General features: G+C 41.5%; 1 protein-coding gene across 40 annotated transcripts in view; it reads left to right on the forward strand.

The window, feature by feature from the left end:
- LOC110521584 (guanine nucleotide exchange factor DBS) overlaps nt 1-18,761 on the forward strand; it is a 70,339-nt gene extending 51,578 nt beyond the window's left edge. For 5 of the 40 annotated variants that reach the window (XM_021599228.3, XM_090231601.1, XM_090231640.1 and 2 more), the window contains exons 25-34: nt 34-88; nt 234-331; nt 9,204-9,302; nt 12,225-12,311; nt 12,960-13,034; nt 13,398-13,487; nt 13,830-13,945; nt 14,635-14,747; nt 16,107-16,204; nt 16,936-18,761. In XM_021599228.3, the coding sequence (XP_021454903.3) occupies nt 34-88; nt 234-331; nt 9,204-9,302; nt 12,225-12,311; nt 12,960-13,034; nt 13,398-13,487; nt 13,830-13,945; nt 14,635-14,747; nt 16,107-16,204; nt 16,936-17,027 (923 nt within the window). In that variant the 3' untranslated portion in view covers nt 17,028-18,761. The remainder of the gene's footprint in view (nt 1-33; nt 89-233; nt 332-9,203; nt 9,303-12,224; nt 12,312-12,959; nt 13,035-13,397; nt 13,488-13,829; nt 13,946-14,634; nt 14,748-16,106; nt 16,205-16,935) is intronic. The other 35 variants (XM_090231608.1, XM_090231609.1, XM_090231615.1 and 32 more) reach the window with 11 other exon arrangements.
- Nucleotides 18,762-20,453: the final 1,692 nt, after the last annotated feature.

Consider the following 20,453-nt stretch of genomic DNA (forward strand, 5'->3'; position numbering starts at 1 on the left):
CTATTCCAATACCATTTTTTTCTCCATTCACAGAGGCTAGTCAACTCCATCAGAAGATCACTGAGAATGTGTATCATGCTCCCATGAGGTAGAGTACCTGGTCTCACAACGTTTTCATCATGTCGTGTGATTGAATGGCAGCAGCGCATAGATGCTCTCAAGTACAGGGAATGTAATGCTTCTATAGTGGCTGTGTGATTGACTGTCTCTCATCGCTCCTCTCCGCCGCTCAGAAACATACGCAAAATGGCCCTGAGGCAGTCGGACTCGTCTAGCCCGGAGACAGGCTTCAGGAGGAGCAACCCCAGCCCCAACATGAGACAGAAACGAGGTGAGATGTCACACAGCCGCTGACGGCCCCCACCAACTAGGGCTGTGGCGGTCATGAAATTTTGTCAGCCGGTTATTGTCATGCAAAAGACTTCCAAGTCTCACGGTAATTGACCTTTAATTAACATGAACACGTTTAGCTTACAAGCATACGAGGGTCTTTGGAACATTTACTAAATCAATTTAATATACACCATCACAATAAATATATATTTTTTGTCAGTTCTAAAAAACATTATGATATGAAGAAAATACATTTCAGAAGAACAGAATATGAGTTGGCCTACTGTCGGCCCATGTTATCTGGCTATGCTCCATGCCATAGGCTGTAGGCGTGTTCAATTAGCTGACAAGATTTTATAGTAAGAAAGATATCATTGAACTTAGCTGAATAAATATAAAGGATATTTTTCTCATTAAGGATCGATTGACTGTGCATATGAAGTGGCCATGTTGAGCATAAAAGAGATCATTTGAAACCGGTCCTACATGCTAGATTTAGATTTGAATGATACAAACTTTAGAATGTCTTACAAATCAAAAAATACAGTACCAGTCAAACTTTTGGACACACCTACTCATTCAAGGTTTGGGTTTTTCTTTATTTTTACTGTTTTCTACATTGTATAATATATAGTGAAGACATCAAAACTATGAAATAAAACATATAGTGTAGTAACCAAAAAAGTGTTAAGCAAAAAATATTTAGTTTCTTCAAAGTAGCCACCCTTTGCCTTGATGACAGCTTTGGACACTTGGCATTGTCACGCTGAAATAGGAAAGGGCCTTCCCCAAACTGTTGCCACAAAGTTGGAAGCACAGAAGCATTAATATTTCCCTTCACTGGAACTATAGGACCTAGCCTGAAACACGAAAAACAGCCCCAGACCATTATTCCTCATCCACCAAACTTTACAGTTGGCACTATGCATTCAGGCAGGTAGTACAGTGCCTTGCGGAAGTATTCGGCCCCTTTGAACTTTGCGACCTTTTGCCACATTTCAGGCTTCAAACATAAAGATATAAAACTGTATTTTTTTGTGAAGAATCAACAACAAGTGGGACACAATCATGAAGTGGAACGACATTTATTGGATATTTCAAACTTTTTTAACAAATCAAAAACTGAAAAATTGGGCGTGCAAAATTATTCAGCCCCTTTACTTTCAGTGCAGCAAACTCTCTCCAGAAGTTCAGTGAGGCTCTCTGAATGATCCAATGTTGACCTAAATGACTAATGATGATAAATACAATCCACCTGTGTGTAATCAAGTCTCCGTATAAATGCACCTGCACTGTGATAGTCTCAGAGGTCCGTCAAAAGCGCAGAGAGCATCATGAAGAACAAGGAACACACCAGGCAGGTCCGAGATACTGTTGTGAAGAAGTTTAAAGCCGGATTTGGATACAAAAAGATTTCCCAAGCTTTAAACATCCCAAGGAGCACTGTGCAAGTGATAATATTGAAATGGAAGGAGTATCAGACCACTGCATATCTACCAAGACCTGGCCGTCCCTCTAAACTTTCAGCTCATACAAGGAGAAGACTGATCAGAGATGCAGCCAAGAGGCCCATGATCACTCTGGATGAACTGCAGAGATCTACAGCTGAGGTGGGAGACTCTGTCCATAGGACAACAATCAGTCGTATATTGCACAAATCTGGCCTTTATGGAAGAGTGGCAAGAAGAAAGCCATTTCTTAAAGATATCCATAAAAAGTGTTGGTTAAAGTTTGCCACAAGCCACCTGGGAGACACACCAAACATGTGGAAGAAGGTGCTCTGGTCAGATGAAACCAAAATTGAACTTTTTGGCAACAATGCAAAACGTTATGTTTGGCGTAAAAGCAACACAGCTGAACACACCATCCCCACTGTCAAACATGGTGGTGGCAGCAGCATGGTTTGGGCCTGCTTTTCTTCAGCAGGGACAGGGAAGATGGTTAAAATTGATGGGAAGATGGATGGAGCCAAATACAGGACCATTCTGGAAGAAAACCTGATGGAGTCTGCAAAAGACCTGAGACTGGGACGGAGATTTGTCTTCCAACAAGACAATGATCCAAAACATAAAGCAAAATCTACAATGGAATGGTTCAAAAATAAACATATCCAGGTGTTAGAATGGCCAAGTCAAAGTCCAGACCTGAATCCAATCGAGAATCTGTGGAAAGAACTGAAAACTGCTGTTCACAAATGCTCTCCATCCAACCTCACTGAGCTCGAGCTGTTTTGCAAGGAGGAATGGGAAAAAATTTCAGTCTCTCGATGTGCAAAACTGATAGAGACATACCCCAAGCGACTTACAGCTGTATTCGCAGCAAAAGGTGGCGCTACAAAGTATTAACTTAAGGGGGCTGAATAATTTTGCACTCCCAATTTTTCCGTTTTTGATTTGTTAAAAAAGTTTGAAATATCCAATAAATGTCGTTCCACTTCATGATTGTGTCCCACTTGTTGTTGATTCTTCACAAAAAAATACAGTTTTATATCTTTATGTTTGAAGCCTGAAATGTGGCAAAAGGTCGCAAAGTTCAAGGGGGCCGAATACTTTCGCAAGGCACTGTATTTTCCTGGCATCCGCCAAACCCAGATTCATCCGTTGGACTGCCAGATGGTGAAGTGTGATTAATCACTCCAGAGAACGTATTTCCACTGCTCCGTAGTCCAATGGTGGCGAGCTTTACACCACTCGAGCTGACTCTTGGTATTGAGAATGGTGATCTTAGGCTTGTGTGTGGCTGCTTGGCCATGGAAACCCATTTCATGAAGCTCCCAATGAACAGTTCTTATGCTGAGGTTGCTGCCAGAGGCAGTTTGGAACTCGGTAGTGAGTGTTGCAACCGAGGACAGACAATTTTTACACACTATGCGCTTTCGCACTTGGCAGTCCCATTCTGTGAGCTTGTGTGGACTACCACTTCGCGGCTCAGCTGTTATTGCTCCTAGACATTTCCAATTCACAATAGCATCACTTACAATTGACTGGGACAGCTCTAGCAGGGCAGAAATCTGACAAACTGACTTGTTGGAAAGGTGGCACTCTTTGACCATGCCATGTTAAAAGTCACTGAGCTCATCAGTAAGGCCATTCTACTGCCAATGTTTATCTATGAAGATTGCATGGCTGTGCGCTTGATTTTATACACCTGTCAGCAACCGGTGAGGCTGAAATAGCCGAATCCATTAATTTGAAGGGGTGTCCACATCAACCACTGTTTGAGGAACATGCACTCACTGGTGATATTCCACCAAAACTCTGTATGCAATGGCTTCTCCAACCTTGTTCCTGCAGCTAAGTGCTTATTTCGGGAAACCAAGTGAAATCTGTTCGAACATCGATAGTAACATATTTGTTGACAGCCCGTCTGCACGCTCGAGAAAGGAATAATGGAGAGGGAAGAAATCGAAACGCATGCTGGTGAGATATTCTGTATAGCTGTGTCACCCAATTCATTTTGAAAATATAAAAATGCCCTATTACTAGGCTATTCAAACTACAAATTCACTCATTGTAGGCTAACTAAGCCGCACTGCACAGTCAATGAACCAACAGCATCGCTTAGAGCTAGCTATACGTTCACTCTCAGACTCATGGATAGACATTTTGGAGTGTAGCATGCGTAAGGTAACCAGTCCATCCAGTATGCATAATAATACAGTCTAAGCCAATTACTAGAATTGTTTAATTTTGGAGTATAGGCTAGACCAATTATGTACCAAAGACATCTTAAATCGGTTTTATGTTTTTCTGCTATGCGTAATATGCGGTATGCTATGTATTGTGTAATGACACATTCATAATTTTTATGAAGGTTTTTATTTGGGGGGGGGGGGGGGGGCTTGCATATGCATAAAATCTTGTATGGGTGTTTTGAATTAATCATCACCTTAGATAGCGCTGTCCATTTCGTTGTGTTAGGCTTTGAAACACAACAACCATGTTTTACACGGTTTCAACCTGCTGTTTCTTTCTTGAAATTGATCATCGCAGTAAGGTGAGTTTTAAAAGTGCTATTGGCCTTCTGTTTTGCTGATATGTGTTTGATGTGATTTTCAATTGCGTTTTGCATTGATGTCAGAGTGGTTAGAGGGACAATAGAGCCCTGAGTACCCAGTTATTTGGAGCTGAGGCATGTCCAAAGTGCATAAAAAGAGATTACCGTGACTCACATGGAATTTTACTGCGGTTATGACTCATGACTGCTGGTGTCGTAATATGGTCACCGCAAAAGCCCTACCACCAACCCCCGAGCCCTGACCAACTAGCATCCACTCAGCTGCGTTCACTGGAAACAAGAGGCAGCATCTGCCATCTACAAATTATCCCATAATGGCATTGTGAAAGACACCAGACTGATGGCACAATTAGCTGGGATGTTTCATCTGGGCTTTAACTCTGTTAGTGAGAGATGAGAGGATGGATGTATTACTGGCTCAGTCTGTCTGTCTCGGCATCATCCCCAGCCAACCCCTCACCCCCACTCCACTCTGATTGTTCACTACACCGGCTCACTATACTGGCAGATGAGGATGAGGTAACAGGTACGATTTCACGCCATGTAGAGCCCGGCGGGCAGGGTGCTGCTGCATCACAGTGAGAGGGACCTGGGCTAACTGTAGTCTGTCTGCCAGGGAGCGAGTGGTGGTGGTTAGGAGAGGAGAGTGGCTCTTTGACTCTGGATGTAGTCGGTGACTGGACGTCACTGGCTCGAGAAGTAAGTGGATCTGACAGGTGCTTAGTCCTGGGTGCACGGGGGTCCTTTATTACCCCCACCACGGACTCACAGAGAAAATCTCTCCCCTTCTCCTCTGTGGGAAAGGAATATGACAGAAGCTGTTGTAGAGTTGAGCTTTACCACAAAAAAATAAATCCAGTCCGAACCTTACACTAAAGTCATACAGGTACGCATCTGTAGTACAGTACGGTTTTGACTACAATGAGATTTGTACTGTGGTCTGGTGGGATTTTTTAGCTGATGCCAACCATTTCCCTAATTGGAACTGTTTCCTTTTTGGGTCAGCAGGACCCACTCCAGAGGTCATGACTCCAAATACTTTAGTTTCAATAATACATCTCACTATACCTCCCAAGCAATGTTCCCTCAATTTTGGGGGGGAACTGAGCAAATTTTAGGTCCCGTGAGCGGAAACTTGAATGTTGTTTACAGTGAACACTGAGGCTGTACCCTTAGTTTTAGACAGTAGCCAATAGGCTATTGTGGCAATTTGAGCATAATGTAGACCTACCAACAAAACCACTGGAGCAAATCCCATAACATGTTCACATGGAAATAGCTTTTGATTTCTATGATATATCCTACAGTAGCCTATATGTTAAATGCAGGCCTACATTGCATGAGACTTTTTTTTACATTATGAAGAGCTTGATATTAATTATGTTGTACTTGGTCTGTAACACCATGGGCCAGATACATTGCATTGTATTGTATGATTGTTATTAAATGTATTTATTTAACTAGGCAAGTCAGTTAAGAACAAATTCTTATTTACAATGACGGCCTACCAAAAGGCCTCCCGCGGCGCCTGGGATAAAATTACATAAAAAATACAATATGAATATAGGACAAAACACACATCACAACAATAGAGACACAACACTACATAGAGACCTAAAACAACAACATAAGGCAGCAACACAGCATGGTAGCAACACAACATGACAACAACATGGTAGCAACACAAAAACATGGCACAAACATTATTGGGCAACAACATTAAGTCAACAGCACATAGGTCAAGAAGGTAGAGACAACAATACATCACACAAAGCAGCCACAACTGTCAGTAAGAGTGTCCATGATTGAGTATTTGAATTAAGAGATTGAGATAAAACTGTCCAGTTTGAGTGTTTGTTGCAGCTCATTCCAGTCGCTAGCTGCAGCAAACTGAAAAGAGGAGCGACCCAGGGATGTGTGTGCTTTGGGGACCTTTAACAGAATGTGACTGGCAGAATGGGTGTTGTATGTGGAGGATGAGGGCTGCAGTAGATATCTCAGATAGGGGGGAGTGAGGCCTAAGAGGGTTTTATAAATAAGCATCAACCAGTGGGTTGTGAAGGGTTTACAGAGATGACCAGTTTACAGAGGAGTATAGAGTGCAGTGATGTGTCCTATAAGGAGCATTGGTGGCTAATCTGATAGCCGAATGGTAAAGAACATCTAGCCACTTGAGAGCACCCTTACCTGCCGAGCTATAAATTACGCCTCCATAATCTAGCATGGGTAGGATCGTCATCTGAATCAGGTTTAGTTTGGCAGCTGGGGTGAAAGAGGAGCGATTATGATAGAGGAAACCAAGTCTTCATTTACCTTTAGACTGTATCTTTGATATGTGCTGAGAGAAGGACAGTGCACCGTCTAGCCATACTCCCAAGTACTTGTATGTGGTGACTACCTCAAGCTCTAAACCCTCAAGAGGTATTAATCACACCTGTGGGAAGAGGGGCATTCTTCTTACCAAACCATATGACCTTTGTTTTGCAGGTGTTCAGAACAAGATTAAGGGTAGAAAAAGTTTGTTGGACACTAAGAAATCTTTGTTGTAGAGTATTTAACACAAAATATAAGACTGTATCATCTGCATATAAATGGATGAGAGAGCTTCCTACTGCCTGAGCTATGTTGTTGATGTAAATTGAGAAGAGCGTGGGGCCTAGGATTGAGCCTCGGGGTACTCTCTTGGTGACAGGCAGTGGCTGAGACAGCAGATTTTCTTACTTTATACACTGCACTCTTTGAGAGAGGTAGTTAGCAAACCAGGCCAAAGACCCCCTCAGAGACACCATTACTCTTTAGCCGGCCCACAAGAATGGAATGGTCTGCCATATCAAAAGCTTTGACCAGGCCAATAAAAATTATGCAAGAAACCACTTTACAAAATAAAATGTATTATTACCATACAGAGAATTAGACAATGTAGGCTACCCCACTGCCTATTGGCTTATTTACATATTCAAGCCTGTCTCAAAATACAACACTGCCTCTTTAATTAAGACGAAAGCTTTTTACTGGACTGGTTTTTCAAAAACAGCTTGAAATGTGGCCTACATGTTTTGTGCTCTTGTAGGAAGCAGTAACTCCCCATTGCTGACCTATACTTATCTATAGTTGGGATAATAACTCGCTAACTAGCAAAGAATATCAACAAACGTGCACACGCACGGCTCTGCACTGCTCTCTGATCTGAACAGATCTGAAAAGCGCATTCACTCGCAGGTGATTGAAAGACCGCTCATCGGCTAGCTACACCCGCCAATGGAATTGTACTCTGTTGTGCTCTGGGTCTACCTACAACAAAACCACAGACTCAATATTGCAAAGTTAGATTTGTTTTGGTTTGTTGCATTGGAAATGTTGCATCTCTTGCATCGCTGCGCAGCATGACATTTCTTCTGAGTGGCAGTCCTGGAGGAGGTGCGTGCGCAGTTTAGAGGGAACATTGCTCCCAATTCTTCTGGGGTTAGTCTGACCAGCTGTTAGATTCGGCCAACCCGTGGAGGCTGAACGGTTCATAATAATGGCCAGGACTAGGCAAATGGAATGGCACCAAACACTTGGAAACCATGTGTTTGATGTATTTGGTACCATTCCACTGATTCTTCTCCAGCTATTACCACGAGCTTGTTCTCCCCAATTAAGGTGCCACCAACCTCATGGGCTACCAAGGATACGGTATATAGCACACTCACATTCTCAGTCAGTCTACTGGATTCTCTCTCATAGTTATCCAAAAGCTCCAATTTATTTTCTCATCTCCAGAAGGCCAGAGTAACCTCTGAGGAAAGAAGAAGAAGAAGCAGCAGCATTGACATTTCTCTGTTTTGCACCTTTGTCAGAGGTGTGATGTTGGTGAGAGGAGGTGAAGCTGGGAGTTGTGATTATTTTGTGTTCTCACAATCAGAAGGTGATAATTATGTACAAGATAAAATTGACATTTTGAACACCCTCCAGGGCAGGTAGTTAAAGTGTCCTTGAAATCACACACATGCGCACAGACGCGCACAAAGTCCACTTTGAAAATATACATTATTTATTGTGTAAAAGTCTCTTCTAGAGTTGGCATTGGCAGGTGTCTAAATCCTTATACCGTTGCAGTTACAGCATGATTGTGGAGGACTCTTCTCTTCCTAATGCAGGCTGTGTTGTTGATGGAGCATAGAGGGGTCAATCATGGGTCAGGTTTAGTCCATATGGTGAAGGCTCCAGGAAATTCCATGTCAAGCTTATTATGCATCTCAGAGCTCTGTCAGTGTTGTGTTTAGAACAGAGAGAACCTTTTGGTAGGGATGAGAAAGACCTAGTTAAAAGCCATCATTAACAACCATCTGTATCAAGTATGGTCTTTTTATTATTTATTTATTGTTATTTAACTTGGCAAGTCCGTTAAGAACAAATTATTTTTTACAATGACGGCCTACACCAGCCAAACCCGGACGATGCTGAGCCAATTGTGCGCCACCCTATGGGACTCCCAATCACGGCCGGTTGTGATACAGCCTGGATTCAAACCAGGGTGTCTGTAGTGACGCTTCTAGCACTGAGATGCATTGCCTTAGACCGCTGTGCCACTCGGGAGTCCCCTTATAAACATGATTTTTTACAACCTTGTCAGCACTCTTCAAACTTGTGACCATCTGAATCTATTTTCAGAAATAGGTTGAGGTTGGTCTACCCCTGATCTTTGAATCAGTTTTCATGCAGACTAAAATGTAGGTGATTGAGTAGGGGTCAATGTCTCCAAAATGTCCAAGGTTGTCATGGTATCCATACTACTCTTACAAAGTCGTCCCTCGGGCTTTCTCTCTAACCTCTGCCTCCTTTACCATTGTCCTCTCCCTTTCCTTCCCTAGCTGATGCTTCTGCCACTAATAACCCTGACCACAATGGTTATCTTGCTAGGAAGCGTTTTACCTTGCAGGGCCTCTCCAACAGAAGGTCTCTTCCCTCAGGTAAAGAAGCCATGACATCTCCACTGACCACCACCACCACCACTCCATCCTAACTCTTGACTTTGGCTTCATCCCCTCTTTGAAGAGGTCCCACTCATTGTATTGTGAAGAACTTCACCTGCTCTCATTCATTCTCATTGTTGGTCATCTCATCCCTAGCCTGCTACTCTGTGTGTCATTGTGCTGCTAATACATACAGGCACTTTTGCTCAGAGCAGAGAACTATTGTACTCCCCTCCATATTTATTTTGAACAGTGAAGCAAAAACTTTTAATTTGTCTCCAGCATTTTGGATTCGAGATCAAATGTTTTATACGAGGCGACCGTACAGAATGTCACGTTTTATTTTAGGGTATTTTCATACATATCTGTTTTACTGTTTAGAAATTAAAGCACTTTATGTATCTAGTCCCACCACTTGTAGGTGTTAAAAGTATTTGGACACATTCACCTATAGTGTATTAAAATAGTACAAAGTTTAGTATTTGGTCCCATATTCACAGCACGCAATGACTACATCAAGCTTGTGACTTTACAAACTTGTTGGAGGCATATGCAGTTTGTTTTGGTTGTGTTTTGGATGATGTTGTACCCGATAGAAATTAATGGTAAATAATGTATTGTATGTGTAAATAATGTATTGTGTCATTTTGGAGTCACTTTTATTGTAAATAAGAATATGTCTCTGAACACTTTAACATTAATGTGGATGCTACCGTGATTACGGACAATCATTCATTAATCATAACTAATGATGAGTGAGAAGGTTAGAGGCACAAACAGGGCCTCTTCCAGGCATAAGCGACATAAGCGGTCGCTTTGTGCCCCCGGCTGCTAGGGATGTCAGCAAGAAATGTGTAGATTGGTAGTTAGTCTAGCCAGCTATTTAAACTTGTAGTATTCATAGCCAAATACCGACTAGGCACGAGGGGACCTGTCCTGGAGCCCTGACCTCCATGGGGCTCCCATTGATTTTGTTAGTCATTCTCACTCAGATATCATATTAACATGGCACACATAAGTCATTACAACATGTGTAGAATTGCAGGAAATCATCTTTAAAAATGCAAAAATATCTCACCACCCCATGGCGAAATGGGTACAATTGAAAGAAACTGGCTGTAAAACTACAAAAATATATATATCTTTGCCCCATGGCAAAATTAGTATGGAATTGCATGACATTGTTATAAAATTGCAACATTTTCTCTCATCCGTTTTCTCTTTAGCTTCACTGTCCAAATAATTATGGCGGGGAGTATATGTCACAAGTTGCCAAATACTTGTATGTCTAGGACAAAGGGATTTTACATTTTCAGGAGTTGCGTTACTAAATGAGAAGGTGAGTCTGCAACGAGCAACCGACAGATAGGCTGTTATTTAATCGAATGGAACTGTTGTTGACAAGGACAGGGAGCACAGCAAAATAGCCTCAATTAGTGTAGCTGGCTAGCTATCTTATCTAGATTATTTACATCGATTTGATGCAGTAAAGACAGGCACTGCCAGATGGGATGATGGATAACCTATGGGCATTAACAAGTTTGTCTGCCTAGCGCAAGTCAGTCTACTTTTTCGCTCTATCCCTCCCTGGGGCACCATCTCTCCCGAGTCGCGCAGTCTGCGCATCAAACAAGTGTCCAAGTTTAAACAAAGTTACAAAAAAATGTAATGAAATCATTTCAAATGCCCATTACTAGTATAAAACAACCTTGACGTATAGGCAATGAAAACACATGAAGGCTACATTCTCAGCCGTAGTAAATGTCAGCCTGTAATGTGCTATGCTCTTGACATTTAAACGCGCATTAAAATGTTTTTTTTTTAAGAGGATGGTTTGATTCAATGTTTTTCTCTTGTTTTAGTGGTTAAGGTTCACTTCAAGGCACACAAAAGCATAATGAACGATGGCAGAATCTCCACAGAATACATCCTTAATCACAATACTGATAGCTTGGCGCTACATCAGATGTTGACATTATGCAAACATTATACTGCTTTCAGTTAAACAAACAAATTGAACAGGGAGATTGGTTTATTTAATTATTGTTTTATTACCACGTTAGCGCTATTACAGGGGTAATAAGTGGTTTGTAAGTGGGCAATAACATTACCGTGTATACTATGTCATCATTTGTATGGTGATAATCTAATAATGTATAGTTGGCGCCATTCTTGATGGAGAGCAGAGCAGGCTAGCTAAAGTTGAAGAGAAATAGACACTGGGGGGGTGATGTTTTTGCACTTTTTGGTTTGCCGAGGTAATGCCTCGCTGTGAACTTGTTGTTGATAGATTTCATCTTGTTAGCATATCCCACCCATGGATTTCTCATCTGCGCCTGTGAGAATGCCGCCACCCGCTAGCAATGCAATGCCCTGCACTTCCTCGTGTCTCCTCCACTCATTGCACGGTCTCAGTCCCACAGACCATGGTTTCCCAAACGCGGTCCTGCCACCGCTTCTCTACTTCCTTTCCTTACCCATAGTAAGATGAACTAATAGATACCATGTTGATGTCTCTGCATGCAGTTTGAAGGAAGTTAGATGGAGTTTGTGGAGTCATTGCTAACTAGCGTTAGCACAATGTCTGGAAGTCTACAGGAACATAACGTTAGCATGCTTAAACGGCCTTCAAACTGCACGCATAGACATAAAAATGGTATCCATGAGTTTATCTGACTGGGTAATTGGAAAAAAGTGTGCCATTTTGGCAATTAAGCGAATCTCCATAAACTGGACTGTGTGTAGTGAGGAATCAACAGTGACAGTTATCACCAAGTATTGTATAAGATCAGGAATCAATCCAGAGGAAAGAGGAATCCTCAATGCAATATGCTCCTTTAGCCTTGCCATTGCTTTGCCCTCTCTCCCTCCCTCCTCTTCTTCTGTGCTCAGCTAATTGCTAACCCTTGCCTTTCACAGCCGAGGCTCCATCTAAGGAGACAGATGTCACACGCCGCTTCTCTGTAGCCTCCTCTATCAGTGTCTCTGCCACCAGCCGCACAAAAGGTACCTGATTGCCTGCGGTCTCTCTCTTTCTTTTTCTCTCTCCACCCGTCACCATCAAACTTTTTAAAGTGTCTGAGAGCAGGCACCGACAGGTTAGTGAGGGAGCTCTTTGAGAGAGAGAAGGAAGGGAGAGGAAAAAAAGTCATTTTCTCAACAAATTCTTCCCATTTATGACTCATGAAATGTATGAGATGCATGAATAAAATCAGTCTCAGAAATGAAACAAAATGGAAAAGCGAAAACACTGAATAGTCTTTTTTTTGGAGAAACCATAGTAATAAAATGTACATTTTGAAAAGCTGACATTTGGAATGTGGGGTGACATTCAGAGCTGCAAAGCAAGTGCAATTGTTGTTGGAATTTAGATAGGAACTTAATTTCCCCATGAAAAAGATACTTATGAAGTTCTCCTTTAACTATATTCCCTCCTAACAATCAAGCATTTCAATAACTTGTAATCATAATTTATTCTGCTTTTTATAGTGCTATTCATTACATAATGAAATCTCAAAGCGCTGTAAAATCTAGAAACATCATTAACAAGTAGATAGACTTATGATCAATGAAAACTGAGGATGTACAATAACATCGATTTGGGTTCACTGTCTCAATAGATCTAATTTTCTACTAATTCTTCGACCCTGACAGGTCCTCCTTCAACTAATGTTAGAAAGACCAAAAGACATGAGATAAAAAGTGATCCAACACCATTCGGTTATGAAGGTAGCTATAGCGTCACAGTATGCACTGGGTGGGTCTGTGCATGTACAGCCTTTGTTAATGTGGACTTTTTAGCATTTTGGTTGTGTGTGTGTGTACTCAAGTGTTTGTGACTTTGTACGTGTCTGTGTACATGATTGTGTATTGCCTGCTCCGTTGTGATGCATGGTATGTATTAGTTATTAGTGTGGCACAACAAGTGCTGAACAAGAATACTTCATATTAACAGGCCTCTGCTTGCCTTGTTGCCGGTAATGAGTCAGTGTGGCTGTGGAGCGATGATGACTCCTTTATTGATTTCTGCATGCGTATATCAATTCCCTGAATGGCATCCCAGTGGTCTGTAAAGAGCTCATTTCCTCACAGATACATTACGCGGTGCTATCCCTGCTGCGAGCAGACACAAAGGCACCACAGGCACAGATTCAGCCGTGCCTAGATCCACTTCTCAACCAGGTAATGGAAAAGTCACACTGATGGTCTGTATTCTTCTTTTCCCATTTTGCCGGTTTTGGTTTCAAGTTTGTGTGAGTCTTTGTTGGCATTGAATGTCTTGTGGTACATTTTTCACGTGGGTTTGTTGCGTTGTGTGTATCCTTTATATATTTCCAACTTCTTCACACCTCCTTTGACTGTCAGTATCAATGTTTCAGAATGTTCAATGCGTATGTGTAAAGGGTGGATTTCCATAGCAGTGGATGTGTAATGCCATGTCTTAAGACGAACATGTTCACTTCTTCTCGTCAACTGAAGGGTTAACAAGACCTTGTCTTCTTTCTGTGTGCTCTATTTCTCCAGGCTGGACCCAACGGTGTTTGCCTTCAATGGACACAGAGGACTTTGAAACCATCCATTCAAGTGCAGAGGAGCTCTCCAACTCTTCAGATGGCGAGGATGAGTCCAGTAATAAAAATGTAAGTTGGGTTAAAAAAAAATCCTGAAAGGTAACTTCATCCCCCTACATCATGTTGCTCTTCTTAAATCCTTCCAATCCCCGGGAAAGAAATCCTCTCCGCTTAATTATTTCCCACCATCACATCTCGTTAACACGGGCTGACGACTTGACATTTAAAAGACCAAAAGGACTGGGGATTAGCCTAGTGCGGTTCTCCCCAGCGTCTCCGGATTTTCTCTTTCCATTACAATCTGTCTGATGTATAAGATATGGAGGGCCTCATCACAACTCCACCACACTGTGACTGATGCTTACATCTCCACCACACTGTGACTGATGCTCACAACTCCGCCAGCCTGAGACTGATGCTCACAACTCCGCCAGCCTGTGACTGATGCTCACAACTCCGCCACCCTGAGACTGATGCTCACAACTCCGCCACCCTGAGACTGATGCTCACAACTCCGCCACCCTGAGACTGATGCTCACAACTCCGCCAGCCTGAGACTGAAGCTCACAACTCTGCCACCCTGAGACTGATGCTCCCTGAGTCCAACATGAGACTGATGGATGGACCTGCTGTGCACACACACACACACTCTAAAGTAACACACTGTCACATACAAAGACAAACTACAACTACAAGGATAGGGTATCTCCTCTAAATCACTTCTCCTTCTCCGTTCTCTCCCCACTCTCTGCTCAAAGGACCATGATCGCTTCCGTGTCCAATTGACATACGAGTCGAGGACGGCACAGGACCTGTCTCTGGAGTCAGGAGATTTAGTACAGTTCCTGGAGGAGGCAGAGGATGGCCACTGGTGAGTGATGGTAGCACCCACTCTCTCTATCCTTTGTACACTCCATGAGAGTCCCAGAGAGAAACCATTTCTCCTGCCGTAGTGAGAGGGACCCAAGTCAACGGTATAAAACAGCCATATTCATCCTTGTCCCTGCACTGTTTTTACACACACACACTGCCCATCCACATCTCTTCACTGATTGAAACCCTGTGGAAAAAATGTATAACTAATAATAACAATGTTGTTCAGAGTTCCCTTAGGACTAAAAGTAGGTGCTATGTAGTTTTAGATTAAAAGTTAAGTTTATGATTAGTTATTTCGATGGGGCATTCAGGATATTAAAGCATACAAGTTGAGTAGATCTGCACATCCCAGTGGCAATGAAAACACAATGCCTAAATGAATAATATATATGTCTTCTCACAGAAATAGCCTGCAGAATCCATTGCAGAATCCATGAGAGAGAGCGATTTGTGGTTTCACACGAGCTTTCGCAGTGCATTTTGGGGTGACTATACTCCATTAGATTAAAGCTGCACTTAAAAATTATTTGAATATGCTTATATTTCATCAGCTCATACATATTTCATATTTTCTTCAATCTCATCTTTTCTTTAAAACCGTCTTCAATCATTTGCATCTTTGGTCTCACACAACCCTCTCCTCTTCAGCAGTCAGTGATATGAATAATTGTATATGTTTTTCATGGAAGGGAGTCAACATGTATTGCACAGAAGTTTCCACAACTGAAAAATCTGTCTGTGTCCTTGACCAAGGCACTAAACCCTCATTCGCTATCTGGATAAGAGCGTCTGCTAAATGACTAAAATGTAATGTAAATAGAAGCTCAGGTTGACTTTCCCACGTAATTGTCCATTGGCATGTGAATGGTTCGCAGCAGGCCAAGGCCAGAGTGGTTGTTTCAAGTTGTATTAGTTGTAGGTACGGGATGCACATGGTATACACCGTCCAATGAAATGCTTACTTTCTGCTAGGCAGAGCTCCAGCTGCAGAGCCTGTAGAGTATACAGACAGAACACTGGGAATATGAAATACCTATATGAAGCAGTACAGAGGCTTTGGACACAATCAACTGTCGCAAGCAGCATCACAAGCAATGAATACACAAGCTTTCCGTCACACGAAGCAGGGTGTAAAAAACAACAACTTTGGACTTGACAGTTCATAGACAAGATCACAGAGAGAACACCTGATCAAATACTTTGTAAATATGTTAGATTTTACACTGCCAGGGCCCCTCTAGCTCTCCCTAGTGACAGTAATCTAACTCCCAGTCCTTCTCTGATCATTTCGATTGCAGTGTGAGGCCCTGCACCAGCCATTCCATTAAAGCCTACATTCTCTTTCATGTTTTAGGCTAGTCAAGAATCTTATTCCTCAGAAGACAGGTCTGGTACCGCCCAGTGTACTTCAGACAGCAGCAGGAGGTGGTCACTCATACAGTAACACTACTGGTATTTCTGACTAACCAACATCCACCGTAAAATGATGAGGCATTCATGGCATTGCAAAAAGACACTCACGCTATAGCTCAAAGTGATAGTTTGATTCGGTGCTTAGGGATTTGGCAGTGTGCATGCTTGGGAGGAGGGTAATGGTAAACTAAGCTTTTGGCTGTGAGGTGAACAAGCAGAGCATGATGTCATCCATTTCAGCATGCTCTCTCTCCTTCCTCCCTCCATCCCTCACTTCAGCCACCCCTTGAAGTGTTCAGTTCACGGCCTTGCTTTTCTTGGAGCTCTTTCCTCTTAAAACAAGGGCTCTCTCAGGCTATTGTCTGCACTGAGTGGAATGCCATCTTAAGTTCTTCGAGAACAGAGTTCCATGCTTGGGCAGTTGACATTTTTGCGCAGAGCTTTCTCACTCGAAACCACTTATAAACACCATTCCAGCAGAATACTGGTTACTACTATAAAGTTTAATAGAAGCACTTTTCACTGATCTTGATCTTAATCGATATTGTGTGTTTCACCATAATGTCCTTCTTTACACGGCTATTAAAACTGCATTGTTTGGTCAGTCATTGTAGCCAGGCTATGCAACCCCTCGCTAAAAAGACTGATGGTGTTTAAATCCCAGAAATCACCATTCCCTTCACACCTGTTGCTTGGCCTCCATAAGGTTAGATTCTAACCTCCATCTATGTGACTTTACGTCTTTAACTCTGATTTTCCTTACATTGCAGATATCTTCAGTGACATGTGCACAGCAGCTCTGTCTGACTCTGAGGAAAATGAAAACCCTACGTGGGGAGATGTATCTCAGGACAGCAGATAGGCACGATGGACCATTTGGCCATGAACTTCATGCTGGTAGCCCAACTTGGTAAATCTTCATAGTGGGGCATCGATTTCAGCTGCTGTGCTCAGACAGAAAACTACAAGTCTGAAGTTAAGTCAATAGTGAAAATTAGAATAAATGCCAAACTGTTTTGCCCTGCTTCAGCTGCTAAGGTTAAAGAAAGTCACTTTTACCACCATTTTGTCATGTCTCAAAACCTGAACATGATCTGCTAGTCAGTGCTGTCAAAGAAACTCTGCTGTGGCTTTGCTGCACACCATACTCCCTCCTGTGGCTTAATCATGTAACCGTTGTGAGGAGGGTCATCCTGGACACATAGTGGACAAAGAAGTGCTACCATGGAAACTGGATCTCTCCATCAAGGGGGAAAATGCTTCACCGATAGACTCAATTGGAGACGGGCTTGATTGTAATTCTTGCGTTAAGACCTTAACATTTAAACTTCCTGAAACGTTGATGTTTTGTCCTGCTGAATTGTCTGCCAGTTCAGTTGTTTTATAAATAACTGAGGGAATTCTCATTTTGCATGAGATATACTTTTCCCTGAACAACAACATAGATATTGTACATAGATATTTACTTCATCTTATGTACATACATAATATATATATTGTTTTCCACTATTGTAAAATATGTGTATAACTATTCTATAAATTCTCATCTGGTCATTGTAAAAGTATTCATGCCAACGTCTTTCAAATTTTGGCTTGTGCCTCTAGTGGATTAATCTCAAATGTATGTCCTGGTTAAATGTTAGTGAATTCACTCATGAAATACCATCTTATGGTCGATTGTGATTACAAGCACTGCACATAGCCCTGAACATATTTTATTAATCTACTAAAAATGTGGTATCATTGTACAGAAAATATTCCAGTAGTACTGTACAGCTTATTTGGAAGTTGTATTGCTATACACTACAGCCCCAATATAGAATGTTTTAATATTATGTATATTTAAGAACATAGCTTTGACCATCAGTGATATGACTCATATGATCATTGAACTGTTCATCTGACTTTTGTTTAAATATCATTGTTTCTAAGCCATATAATGGCATTAAATGCCCCAGATATGGTATAACAGCATACATGAGATTGCTATACTGTGGCCCGATACAATCTTGTAATATAAAGCGCTTCAAAAGGCTGTATTGCTACTGGCAACATTTTTTGTATGTATTTATTTGACCATTATATCCGGGTAAGTCATTGAGAACAAATCATTATTCACAATAGCATATTCAATGAACTTGTCGCATTACCTCAATGTAATTAAATCTCTTCTGAATGCCCATCAAGGAGTTCTAACAATTTGGAGTGTTTAAGAATAGTAAGACATTGAAAGGCATAAGCACATGCACAAAGGGATTGAAGACAGAGGAAACTCTAGATGGAATGTAAAAGAAGAGGTCTGGATTTGTTTTTCATAACCAAAAATGTTGTGTTCCTAATCTCTGAGACCAGACCTCTGCAAAAAATATCACTAAGACGTTATGAAATTCAGCCAAAAGGCAATGAATTCTCACGAAGCACAAAGCGGCTGCCTTTTTAGACAGAGGTGCTGGACTCATTTCAGATGAGTTACAATGAAATGTCATTCAATCTGAGTGAATTCAGAATGCATCTGTGACTGTTTTCTATGGATAAGTGTACATTACTTTTCTGTAATTTTAAGTATATAATGAAATGCATGCATCTTGAAAGCCAATGTTAATTTCTGTTCTTTTGTCAGTGATCAATGCTGTTTCAGGTATAGCAGAACACAACCAGCCCACTATATCATTATAATTCCTGCCTACCCATTGCTACTCCCTCAAGGGAAAGAAGAAAGCCATTAATGTTAGACTTAAAGCATAATGTATTCCCTCAGTTGGTGACTGGTACTAACTTTTTATCTGCTTTCTCCTACTGATATTAAATCATATTTTAAAGAATCACATTATAACATTTGAAATGCTTAAGAGATCTAGTCTCTGGCACCAATAGCCTTATTCATAGCATATGAAAAGGATGACAAATTCCTTCTATTCCCTCATCCAAAACATGAACCTGCCATTTAAGTGCACCAAAAGACATCTTTACATAACTGTAAACACAATTTTAGATGCAAAGTTTGAAAGATATGAACTTCTCATTTGGACCAAATTTCCTTGCTGGTGAGTATCATCCAGATGTTTATTTAACTAGGCAAGTCAGTTAAGAACAAATTCTTATTACCAATAACAGCCTAGGAACAGCAGGTTAACTGCCTTGTTCAGGGACGGAACAACATATTTTTACCTTGTCAGCTCAGGGATTTGACCTTTCGGTTACTGGCCACTAGGCTACCTGCCACCCCAGATTTAAAGGCAATAAACGTTTAACATTTGATAATTTACACTATCTTTATAGTTTCCATTGGAATGCAATACATTCCTGAGCTTCACTTCAATAAAGTCTTCCAAAACATCTGAATTGTGCAGTAACAAGAAAAGGTGCTCATAACTGAAATGTAAACATTTTGTCCATCACTGTGGTAGAAATATGATTTGGTTTGAAATTGAAAGTGCGGTGCAGGGAGGGGATGGCAGGGAGGTGGAGGGCACGGCTTCATTGAGCTTTGTTCTATGGTGTGTCTTTCAAGCTCCAGGGGGGAATACAGAAGTAGAAAAGAGCTGGCACAAAGAGCTGAAGATGTAACAGGCATACAGAAGCTGGGACTCGAGTAAAAAATGAAAGGGACTTGCTTGAGCTCATCACTTTGTCCTTCAAGCTTGGTGCAGGTTTGCAGAGGTTCTGTGAAGACAAACTGCACCACAGCCAGAAGGAATCCATCATGAGCATCTACCCCTAGAACAAAACAAAGACAGTACAGTATGAAGATAGGCTAAAACCACAGACAGAAAAGTTTATGAATATTTTAGCTAAAACTGCTTCTCGATCACACGTGTAGGCGATGTCATGGCAACGTTGTATAGCTCAAGCGTTAGAAACACGTCATCGGGTCTAACGGTCGTCTAAGCGGTTAAATCAGACACTCCTTCGATATAAAGTTGTTTTTGACGAAAATGAAACCGTGTCAGTTTGTCACTCATGAGGTTGGAGTAGAAACATGTTCAACTACTTAAGACATTGAGTCGAATCTGGGTTGTTTCTTTAGAGTTCGATAAAATTAACAACTAAGGAAGAATATTTAACTTCTCTCATTGACTTCCCAAACCACAGCTATAACAATGAGACAGATATTTCACCGGATGTATAAATGTGAAGCATCCACTTGGCGTTTCCACTCATATTTGGTAGTGAGAGGAAGCCCATTGGCCGGCAGTGGGAGAAGATGGATTTTGACTGACATTCTGCTACATTTATCATCGATTAAACATTTGATCTCAATACAGTTTTCTGTTTCTAAAACTAGAAT

The sequence above is a fragment of the Oncorhynchus mykiss genome, chromosome 4, assembly GCF_057628025.1.
Source record: "Oncorhynchus mykiss isolate SJ-2025 chromosome 4, ASM5762802v1, whole genome shotgun sequence".
NCBI lineage: Eukaryota > Metazoa > Chordata > Actinopteri > Salmoniformes > Salmonidae > Oncorhynchus > Oncorhynchus mykiss.